This window comes from Sphaerodactylus townsendi, linkage group LG02 (genome assembly GCF_021028975.2).
Source record: "Sphaerodactylus townsendi isolate TG3544 linkage group LG02, MPM_Stown_v2.3, whole genome shotgun sequence".
Classification (NCBI taxonomy): domain Eukaryota; kingdom Metazoa; phylum Chordata; class Lepidosauria; order Squamata; family Sphaerodactylidae; genus Sphaerodactylus; species Sphaerodactylus townsendi.
The window spans coordinates 69,653,424-69,664,955 of NC_059426.1; the positions used below are offsets into that span (position 1 = coordinate 69,653,424).

At 45.7% G+C, this 11,532-nt stretch overlaps 1 protein-coding gene across 6 annotated transcripts; it reads left to right on the forward strand.

Annotated features, from left to right (window-relative positions):
- Positions 1-2,723: 2,723 nt before the first annotated feature.
- POLD4 (DNA polymerase delta 4, accessory subunit) lies at positions 2,724-11,158 on the forward strand. Of its 6 annotated transcripts, none has more exons than XM_048485728.1 (6): positions 2,727-3,077; positions 3,867-3,998; positions 6,031-6,141; positions 6,365-6,473; positions 8,933-9,040; positions 9,195-9,306. In XM_048485728.1, exons 2-5 carry the CDS (start codon positions 3,905-3,907, stop codon positions 9,009-9,011), a joined length of 393 nt encoding a protein of 130 aa, XP_048341685.1. In that variant the 5' UTR covers positions 2,727-3,077; positions 3,867-3,904; the 3' UTR covers positions 9,012-9,040; positions 9,195-9,306. The 6 variants fall into 6 exon arrangements, with proteins under 6 accessions (XP_048341689.1, XP_048341690.1, XP_048341685.1 ...); XM_048485729.1 differs by lacking the exon at positions 2,727-3,077 and adding an exon at positions 3,091-3,342; XM_048485730.1 differs by lacking the exon at positions 2,727-3,077 and adding an exon at positions 3,091-3,265.
- Positions 11,159-11,532: the final 374 nt, after the last annotated feature.

Genomic DNA, 11,532 nt, shown 5'->3' on the forward strand with positions numbered 1-11,532 from the left:
TGCAAGGAGAAGTTTCAAGGGGAAAGCTATTGGCAGGATCAAGCACTGCCTTCTTTTAAGCTGCCCTCTCCCAATGGTATTTTGCACTGGAGAAGGGACCCTCAGGCTTTTGTTTTTGTGAAGTGATAGTCTTAAAAGCTCCTTTTCCTTGAGTCCTAAGAGATCAGGAAAAACCCCATAGCCACCTCAAGTCACCACTTGGCACTGCTGCTCCTTCCCCTTACTACCAGAAGGTACCAACCTTCTCACCAAACGTGAAAGGACCTCCTTCTACATGGATTTATACATCTAACACTTTGCATTGGCCATTCAGAGGTTCCACCTAGTGGCCATATCACTTGCTCTGCTTGTACTAGCTAGCTAGTGTGGGAATGATCAATTGCAACATTACAGTTTTTAACTATCATGCTTGGAATTGTTCCCCTCTGCTCTTTGGATAGCAAGACAGAATAGGCATGGTGTGTTTACAGATAGCAATCAAGCATTCCAAATATAAGAAAGTTTAATAAATAAAACTATAGTACACATAATCTGTTCAAGCATCAGGCTGAGCAAGGATGCAAACAGAAAAGGTGGACACATGCATTCCTGTAAACTCTATAAATATCTTAAATGATGTTTAATTAGGATAGGCTAGTAATTCTGGGAAGTTGCAGTATTTAACAGTATATTGTTACCTTTGTTTTCAGAGCTGGAACTTTTCCCATTGCCCCTTGAAATCCCCAAGTAAAGACCTTGTCCTTTGTGGCTTGTCTGCATCCAAGGAAGATGAAGGAAAAGAGGGAATTTCATCTTGTGTCCTGAGACAATCTCCCCACTGAGGTCTAGATTCAATCCTTGGAAATGAAGATCCCTAGGTGATTTGAAAGACTGCTACCTGAAACCCTAGAGAGCCAGTCTGATTAATTAATACTGACCTTGAAGGACCAATGGTCTGATTCAGTATATGGCAGCTTCATGTGTACATTATGTGAATCAATCTCTATCCAATTTCTGAAATTTACATTAAATAGGACTCTCTTCATTTCTAGATCTCATTATTACACCTGCAAACATGTATCCCCCTTATTTAACAATGTAGACACACATTGTAGGTTACCTTTGATTTAATTTTGGATTGGCTGACAGACTGTCAGCCTCTTCTCACAATTATATATCAGAAATGTTTATGTCAAGCTACTGTAGTTAACTCGATGAAGTCAAAGTTGGTGGGGAAACAAATTAAGCAAAGCTGACAACTTAAATCAGGTTAGAAAAGAGCACAACTTCTTTAGTTCACACAACCTGGGGGCATATTCAAAGTCCTTGAATAATCAGAGGTCTGCATAAATTAAAATGCAATTTATTACACTGGGGCTACTCAAAGGGATGGTGGTGCTGAAGATGTATGTGGCCCTGAAGAAGGACAGTTGAAATGTGAGCCCTGAATCAAATGCTTTCTCCAGCACAGGTAACAGGGCAGGGGGTAGCCCTGGGCAAGCAATCGTCTGTCTGCTTAACCTAACATGCCTCAAGATTTATGTGTGAAATCTCAAATCTTCTCTGTTTTGACTGCACTGATAACCAGTGCATCCTCCAAAGTTCAACAACTTACCTGTTACAGGCAAACAGGACATTACCCAGTAGAGATACCAGGATGCTACAACTCCTTTTCATAATCCTACCACCCAAACAATGGCTTTCAAAAGGACTATCAGAATTGAATGTCATGTTTCTCCAGGCTTTTGCTCGTTATGATCCTGCTGTGTCATGCTGTGCTTTCAGGTCCCCCCCCCCCTTTTGTCCCCTACTATTAGGCATGGGGCAATATATTTGCATGCTTCACAACTGTAGCCTAGCTCAGCCCTTGATGCCCTGAACCACCACAGAAATATTCCTCACATTGCATCTGAGGAAGCGAACTCTGCAAGTCCAAGCGAATTCACAGACGTTTATGCTGGAAATAAAAGTATTCTATAAACAAGACCACTGTTTCTAGAAATGGTGCTAGTGCAGCAGGCAAAATATGATGCTGTGAGGAAGACAGCCACAGAGAGGTGTGGGGAGTTGCCAATTTGTGTATGGTTGAGGCAAGTAAGTTCCTCCTTCCTTGCCTTCTGGCAAAATGCTTGGTGCAACAGGTCTAACCATTTTGACACCACCAACATTAAGATTTGATCTGGGTCCAGGGTCAGATCTAGGCCAAAGACTACCCTAGATGAGTGACAACTTTTGTTCATTTATTTCATTTTAACTGCTCTGAGCAGCCTTCCTTGCAACATGAATCCACTGAAAAATGAAAACTCTTCACAAGAGTATCCTGAGTTTGCATTAACATCTTCAGACAGAGAAATGGAAAACAAAGCCTGCTTGAGGAACCTTCTGTGGTATATGACAGACATGTCTGGACTTGTCTGGATCCCCATACATTCACTGTGGATAATTGATCTGTGCGCCTGCCCAGTAGATGTGGTCTCTATCGATATCACCATGACAAACAGCGCTTGCTGAATGTTGAACCCATGTTGTTCGATTTCTCAAAAATAAATAGCAAAAAGAAACATCCTTAATGCCACGCAAACGAAGTCTGTGTTACCCTGCTTTACAGCTGAGCAAAACCGATCTATACGACTTGTGTAAACAGCTGGGGACTCGCGAGGGTGACTCACACCCTTCAGTGTCCTCGACTGGGGGAAGCAATTAGGAGGGTGGGGGGGGGGGAATCTCGTGGACTACAACGCCTACGGCCCAGGCGTATATAAAGACACAATGCAACCATGCAATGACACGACGGCTCCAAGCCACCGAGACGCACGAAGTCCAGCAAGCGGAACAGCAGCGTCTCTTCTCCGCCAGGGCTGACCGCCGCCAACCTCCTTCCGCTGGCCTTCTCCTCTGCCTGTGCCTTTAACGCAAAGCGAAAGCAGCGCTGCCATTGGCGGATACAAATAACAACAACAGCCACAGCCGTCCCTGGCGTAGGCCGTGTAGCTTCGCACCCTTTCCCTTGGCATCGCCTGCCAGGCGCGCGAGAAGTCTTCGCCGTCTCTTCCGCGAGACATTTTTGGGCACCTGTCAACATCCAGCCCGGATCCGGGGTAATGATGCGGTAGCCGCGTTGGGTGGGTGGGCTGAGCGGCTCTGCTCGCTCCTCTTTCGGTCAACATGCCCCAAAGCAGAAATACCTTTCTCCCTTACTGATGCCATTTTTCGGGAGTTGAGGCCAGGATCTTAGAGGGGGTTCTCTGCGGATCGATTGACAGATTGGAAGTAACTTGTTGACCCGGTAGGAGACGAGAGGACTAGTTTTGGGGGTGGACAGGTGGCAACATGGGGCCCAGCTGCTGTATGACTTGAGAGAAGGTAGGTGGTCGTTTTGCTTTTGTTCAGGACCCTTGGGTTTTCTGAAAGGACTGGCAAGGTAAACTCATGGTGGGAGTCTTGGAAATCTGGATTTTATTTTTGAAATGTGGAAAAAGCAGGAAAGGTGTGGGGAGGCCACATTCTGAGTCCTGCGGGGATAGGGCTGGCTACAAATCCAATCAATCAATCAATCAGTGTGCATCCTTTTGATAGGGAATTAGTCCAGTGTGTAGAAAACTTTTTACTGTTTTCAGCTCAGCATCAGAACCCTGTCAGTGACAGCACTGAGCTGCAGAAGATGCAGCTATTATAAAGGATCAGGGCCTCTGAGCACGCATAAATTGCCTTTCTCTGACCTCTTAGTAAATCTAGATCCCTCAGATAGAGTTTCCAGACAGGTGGAGGTAACTTCTAGGCCAGTTTGTGTTCAGCTGCTAGCTTTATTTTCAGAAATGAGCCAACTCTGATTATCAGTGGAACAGAACCTAAAGCCACAAACTTAGACCATCTCTGCTTTTTATCAGCCCTCCATTTGGAGCAATCTGCTGAAGTTCATGGGGCCATGGGCAGAAAGCGGCTCATCACAGACTCTTTCCAAGTGGTAAGGAAGAAGAAAAGGGATAGCAAGGAAGTAAAGGCTCAGAGCCCTCCCTGTGGTGAGTATTGGCAGGGCAGGATGAATGACCGTTACAATTATAATTACTAAGCACTGTCTATGATTGCCCTCTGATGGTAATAACTACTTAAATATCTATTATCAATAGTCAGTTTTTAAAATCCAAGTTGTTAAGGTATTGCTTAGGCCAGTTACCCCTTTTTAGAAATTTGGGTCCTTGGGAGTGGCTGCCCATGGGACGGGTGTACATGTATGTCGTGCAAGAGTCCTGTGATACTATTTCATCTTTGGCTGCTAGCCTTCTTTTTGGATCTGCACTTAGTGCAGGAGAACAACAGAGTGAGAGCTCACCTGTAATCTACAAGGAAGGTAAAATGTGTTTGTTTCTGGCATGGGTAAACAGGTACAGGAGAGATATTCTACTAGTATGGTTGTTCCTTTTAATAGTGGTTACAAGACTGTGCTCCTTTAGAGAAGGCAGCTACCCTCACTTCCTCCAGTTCTGTCAGCCTACTGTCCCAGTTTCCTGGTTCTCTGCAGAGAATTGCAGAGCAACAAGGTATTAACCATGCAACTTGTACAGTGGTAATGCAGCATGTGGTACTGCTCGTTTTAGGGCAGGGATGGCCAAACTTGCTTAACGTACAAGCCACGTAGAATAAGCTTCAGATGTTTGAGAGCCACAAGACGTGAACAGCTAATATGCACATTTTAATTGTTGCATACATATTCTGTTACAAATCTTTTATATAAACATTAAGAATAATTAATACATAGGGCTTTTTCGCACACAAGGTTTGCTCTGGAATGAATGCAATCCGCATTGACATACTGACCTTTTTGTTGCCGTTTTGTCACTCGACATCATTCACACATCACTTGGTTGATATGGATCATCTTCTTGCTCCAGAAACCCCTGTAGTTTGCATTGCCGTGGAATGCAATACAAACGAGAGTCCTGATTGGCTGCTGCGCCGTCCAGGGGCGTGTTCTGTGTGACGCTTGGCCCCCGTCATCACGTTGTCACGCTGTGACGTGACCATGTGATGACGAATCTCCAATGTTCCCATTGGCTACCGTAACCTCGTGAGATTTCACGGTGAGTGTGACGAGATCTCGTCACCATTGGCTCTCGCTCGCCCGTGTTCTTGCGGTAACAAGTTCCTTTGTTCTCGAGATATCGCTTCCTTGAGCCTGAAGAGTCAGAGGTGATGTTAATGATTCTGCTGCTCATATGCCACTGAACAAGTCTGAGGGCTGCGGCACAAGTCATTATGCAGCCAATGATTGGCCATCCCAATGTGCCAGAAGTGTTTGCGATGGGATCAGACTCTGGACGCAGGTCACGCACATGTCAGAGATGGCTTGCATTAGCTGCTGTGCCAACACCCCGCCGCTTCTGGGTGTACCCACATCGGAGCCGAGATTGGTGGCACAACTGCGTTTTGTCCTCCTGGAACGATGAGGAGTGGGTCAAAAATTTCTGCATGACCAGAAGAACATTCCAGAGAATAGTGGACAGCCTTGCACCCACTCTCCAGCGGCAGGACATTCACATGCGCCCAGCGTTGCCCGTGGAGATGAGAGTGGGGATGGCTATATGGTACCTGGCCAGCCCAAATTCCAAGAGGTTCGGCAACAATTTGGAGTGGGCACCACCATGGCCTTTGAGGCCGTACATGAGTTCTGCAAGGCTGTCTGGAAGACAACGGGCAGCGGTACCTAACAGCAAGGCCCCAAGCAGTAATGTGCTTTCCTGCGCGCTTGCTTTCTTAAGCCTGTACAGTTGTTAAAACAGAGACAAATTGACTAATACAATGTGCCCATCTCCTAGAAACATCTTCCAGCAGCTCTGAAGTGCCGGAGCACCAGAGCTCGGAAAATCTAAGGGAAAGGGACCCAAAGGGTTGCATGACATAACCATGACTCTTCAGTCCCCCCACCAGCGAGGCCAACAAAGGTCTGAATGTGCTGTTGTGTGAGGGACACAAATCACGTGACTGGGGATAAACAAGCATGAGCCCACCATTGTTTGCTACCCACCTTGTTTTCCATGTTGTGTTCCAAATCAGGCAAGTCTGGAGAGCAAGGGGCATGTCGTCTGATGGAGGTGCAGCCTGGGACACCCGTCTCCCCCACATCTGAGGCTGGAACTCAGACAGAGCCCTGTTCCGACCCTCAATGTAAGCTCGTAGAACCAAGGGGTGGAGCATTTAGAAACAACAACCGGTGTCTGCCTGGTATCGTCAATGGCTGTCCCAGAGTTTGCATGGTTTCCAAATGGACTCATGGGGGATCAAGAGTTTGTCCCCCACTGACTCCACAACCTGGGCACAGCAAGGGAATGTTTTTAACCTTTGCCTTGCCTCATCATAAATGGTAATTCTGAACACTGTCCCATTGCAGACAGAGATCTGGAGCGCCGATTGGCAGTTGTGGAAAAGTGGATGAAGAAGAGGAAGGCAGTCGCTAGAAGGGTTTTGGTAAAGAAAAGGGCTGCGGCAGAAACCGCTCAGTAAGTAAAGGCTGCGAAATGTCTCTTTCCCAACCCCCCCCCCCCCCCCCCCCCCCGCCCACCTGATGCGGAATTTCCAGTATATGACTATATAAACAGACAGAGGCACTAAACCCTCTAATTCCAGCCCAAATAGTGGCGAGGGATGCATAATTTCACTGCAGGCCCACCAAAACGTATGCTGCATTCACAGGCAGAAGAGGGAGACTTGAATACTCACCCTGTGACATTGGAGATGGAGTGGAAAGAAAAAATAGAAGATATCATGAAGATATGGACAGTGTATGAAAAATGGATCGAAGAAGCCGGATTTAACGAAGAGCCATGGAGTAAGAGAATAAGAAGAATGAATCTCCTATTGCTTGCATGAAATAACCAATAGAAAGAAGGGGGAAGGGGGGAGAAAATGGAAAAAATGTATAGATGGAATAAAGATATTAAATGTAACAAATGTACAAATACTCTATACAAAAAAAATTATTTTAAAAAAGGAGATGGAGTGGAGACTTGCAGGGGTCTCGGGTCAATAGTCTCCAAGGCCTTGTGCGCCATGTTGGCGGAGTCCTTCGAGACAGCGTTGGTGGAAGCGGCCACTAAACATTCACTTGCTCTGAGCTGGTGCGACGGGTTGACGGTTCTGTCCCCCCCCCCCAACATCTGTCCCAGCTCATTAAAAAAAGCCATGGTCCAAGGACCATTACCAGAAGTCTTGTTGTGCTGGTTAACTCTTTTAAAGTCCCATTTTAAAGTTTTAGCCTTTGTCCTACACTCGACGGGACTTCTGTTGTGGCCCCTGAGGCGCATCTCCGCCACCACCTTTTCAAAAACATCCAAGTTTCTGTAGTTTGACTTTAGGGAGCGCTGCACTTCCTCCTCCCCCCACACAGCAATCAGGTCCCTTGTCTCCTCGGTCCGCCATGACACACCCCTACCTTGAGCTTTGCCTGAAATGGCGGCTGAACTTTTCTGGCCAACCATGTGATCTCCTCTCCACCTTCACAGACGGGCCGCCAAGCTACCAAGGTAACGCAGTTAATGAGCTACCGAGTCAGCGTGATTTCACTGTCTCCGCGTACCTCTGCACAGAGATCTTGTTATCTCGACATATCAGTCTGTCGAAGACCATGACCAACCACTTGAGGAGGGCAGGAAGCTGAGGTGAGGCCGGAAAGCAGAAACTGCTAAGAAATCTGCACGCACAACCAGCCTGGCAATGTGTAAGCAAGCATTCACCTGATGATTGGCTGGAGGAAATGGCATCACACAGTGGGCGTGATTCTTCGCGTTGCGTTTCGCACATAAGCAGTGGATTGTGGAGGGAATCCGTTTTATCCCAGAAAGTTGCACAAACATCTGAGTCAAAGGCTGAAATGGGCGACAGATTAGGGGTCAAAGCACATTCCGGCACAAGTGCGTGCGAAAAAAAAGCAGAAACCATGACGACCACATATATTAAATCAAGAACAAACTGTGTTCGCGAAAAAGCCCATACGTAACAGTTGTTCACGTATATATTTTTATTATTATTTAAAAATAAGAACAAAAAGGGTAAAAACAGATATTGCTAATTGGCTGGAGGAAATGGCATCACACAGTGATTGCGAATAGTTTTGGCTGTTACTGCTAGTAGAGTTTGCTATGAGTTATTTTTAAAAAGGCTGTTGTCAAGGCTGTATGAATTACAGGGGCTATGAGCACCTCTGCCTCCACCTCACCACCCAGTCTCTTCTAGCCTCATAGCAAAAGACAGCAGCACAGCCAGGGACAAGGACATGCACAGTGGGAGACAGGCCAGGAGAGGGAGAAACCTACTTCATCAACCAGCATCTCCAGCTGTGAGCTGCTCAGTATGTCGCAAAGAGCTACATGTAGCTTATGAGCCACAGTTTGGCCACCCCTGTTCTAGGGCTTCCATGCAGAGCAAGTAGAGGAGAAAAGGTGTTTGTGGCGGTACCACATATGAACATCCTAGGAAATCTGTGCCACTGTTACCCAATGGTGACTGAGAACCAGACCACCCCCTGCCTTCCTCATTTTGTAAAATGCAAACATTAACAACTTGCCTGATAATATAGTTGTGAAAAATGAATGAATCAAGTCTTGCATAAGCGATATTTCACATTCCAGGAGGCAGGGTAATCTTAATATGTCTTCTGTATCCATTATGGAGAAGAGTATCAACAGGTCTATCAAATAATTCTCAGTGCCTCAGTCTAGTTATGCCCTGGAGTATTTAATCAATAACAAGGGCATACATCATTTATACAGCAAGAAACAGGAGGAGAATTTGGTCAATTTATGAGACTAAAGTGTGTATGGAGAGAAACCAAAAAAAACACGAGCGTGGTTGAGTTGCAGAGAGCAGGTCAGAAAAATTCTAGCAGGACTGGATAAGGGAAGCTGTGAACTTCTTTGCAGGAGTGAAGGGAAGCTTTTCTGATCCATTTCCTCTTCATCAGATGCAGAGACAATCCAGGTAGAAGCCCTCCTGCAAGAGGCTGTGCAGCCAGAACAGGCAGAGGTGTTGAAACAGTTTGATCTCAGCTGGGAATTTGGGCCCTGCACTGGTAAGAGCTCCTAGTTAAAACATGTGAAAAAGAAAAGGGGAGGGGGCATACTCTTCCTGGACCTCCTCAACTTCAGTAGCTGCTGGCCTTGCAAGAAAACTTCTTGGGGGAGGCAGTCCTTCTGGCATGCCACCATGTTTTCTTTTGCTCACAGGAATCACTCGCTTGCAGCGTTGGGAGCGAGCAGAATTGCTGGGGCTCAGTCCCCCCACCACAGTGCGAGAGCTACTGCTAAAGTACAAGGGGAATCCCACAGTTATGCACAGGTTTGTACAGCTCTGGTTCCAACTCCCTCAGTCCCTGGGTGGACATACAAGGTTTTGTATAGAGATCTATTTGGAAGAGCAGGCTGGCTTATTAGGGGGAGATAGGCAGCATGACCTATTGGTTAATTGCTGGACAGTGTCTTTGCTACCATTGCATCAATACTGCTGTGTTTTAATCTAACTTAATCTAATTTTAATGGGGTTTTGTTTGTATATGTTGTATGAGGAAATTATGCTGTGCACCGCCCAGAGCCCTCCGGGGGTTGGGCAGTATACAAAACAAACAAACAAACAAATAAGCAGGGTGCCCCAAGGAATTAGATTTAAGGCAAACTGGAGAAAATGCACCAAGGATGGACAAGGAAAATGCACAAAGATGGAGAGAAGAATCTGTAATTCATTCTCACAGATAAACAGCTTGTGTCAGGATCTGCATAGTAAAGGTGCATGTAGATTCATCATGGTAGAAAATCCCAGTGACTATGATTGTGTTATTGTTATTATTTAGATATTTATTAACTTCACTGCTTCTCAAAACAAGGATCCATAGCAGCTTACAGCATTCTGCCCTTTTCCATTCTTTTCTCAGAATAACCACTGTGTGAGTTAGGTTAGCCTAAAAGGAAGTGACCGGCTCAAAGTCAGTCAGCTTTTATGGCAAAGTGGGAATTTAGACCAGGTGATCCTAGACCGGCACTGTACCATCTCCAGCAGACTGGGTGCATGCCCCATGACACTTGAAAAGCTTGTGCAAGCAAGATCATCATGCATGTTAGAAGACTGCCCCACCCCAGCTGTATCACTTCCTCATTCCAGTCTATTTTGACTTCCAGTCAGTGCATTCACGACAGCTCCATTTAGAGTGTAACTGAGCCCTGAAGCTCTGCAGTTTCCTTTATTAGACTGGTATTATATCCCAGCTGCATGCATTACTGTACTTATCTTTCTTCAGAAAGCTCAGAATAGCAACGGTCTTCATTTGAGGTACTGGTTAGATCGATGACTTTTTAGACTTATCACTGCTATAGACCAAACTGCATCTGACTGCAGAAGTGGAGCCAGCATCAGCAATGTCAATGGCTACAAAGTCTCATAGAACATTAGATGGGAATAAGTAACATTTATTCTAAGGAAATGTCAGTGCTAACCCCCTCAAGAGGAATACAGCCTAAGAACAACAACAAGAAGATTCTATTTTTTCTATGCCCTTCCTTTTTCAATTCACTTCAATGTTAATTTTTCGTTGTCTCCTCCTTTCTGCTGGCCAAGAACTCACTGGCCTTGAAAGATGAGAGCCGTGAGATGCTACGCCTTCAGATATATCATGTGCTTAAGTGAACCGTAAAATTGTGTCTGCTGGGGTGCCGCCATTGTGGCGCTGGAGGGAGCCTAGCCTAGTCCAACTGTTTGGCAGTCGAGAGCCGTTTGGAGTAGAGGGGGCAACTAAGATGCCAGATTTGGATTCCTCCCAGAATAACTATGTTTTGAATGCCTCCCTTGCAGCTTGTGGCATGAATATTCACTCTGAGAAGAACAACTGGCAATACCTCTGGCCAAGAAGGAGCCCCTGCTGCTTTGAAGTGGTTGCCAATTCAATAATTCCTTCATTCCTTTAACACAAGTAACTTTAGTAGGAAAAAACAGCCCTGGGAAGATGCTGAGGAGTTCACAAAGGCCTAGCCCAGCTGGCTCCTGCAGAGAGAGTTGTGACTCCAAGTTGCCAGCGACCAGCATGGAGATTTCCCTTGAAATTTCTGTTTTCACATGGCTACAAAAATAAAAGTTTGTTAAGAGACAGAAAGAACATGGAAGTAGTCTGTGCCAAATAAAGGTAATGATTGATTTGTGCCAACTTGCTGGGTTTAAAGAAGAAAGAGCAGCATGAATAGATCTTGAAGCTATGCTCGAAGTGGTATGGTGTATTCCAAAAAATGCTTCAGTAGAGAAATATGAAAAGGACAAGCATATCCACGTACTACTTATAGCAAAGTTAGTCCATGTGCAAACACTGGGCCACTGTGACTTGACAGACTGTTGATGGGGTGGTTTGCCATTCCCTTCCCCTGTCATCTACACTTTGCCCTTAACAAGTTGGGCACTCATTCTCAGAAGTATGGAATAGGCATGAGCACTGATAGAAAGCATTGATAAATTTCGGGTTCAGATGTTTCCAAATCGATAAAGCCGAATAGAGTAGATATCCATTAAAAAAACCCGAACCTGAAA

Excerpts from the sequence above, each read along its gene's own strand:
- POLD4 (XM_048485728.1), top strand. The coding sequence starts at position 3,905 with ATGGGCAGAAAGCGGCTCATCACAGACTCTTTCCAAGTGGTAAGGAAG. Across the intron at positions 3,999-6,030 it reads GGCTCAGAGCCCTCCCTGTG|GCAAGTCTGGAGAGCAAGGG; the intron begins GTGAGTATTGGC and ends GTTCCAAATCAG. Across the intron at positions 6,142-6,364 it reads GCCCTGTTCCGACCCTCAAT|ACAGAGATCTGGAGCGCCGA; the intron begins GTAAGCTCGTAG and ends GTCCCATTGCAG.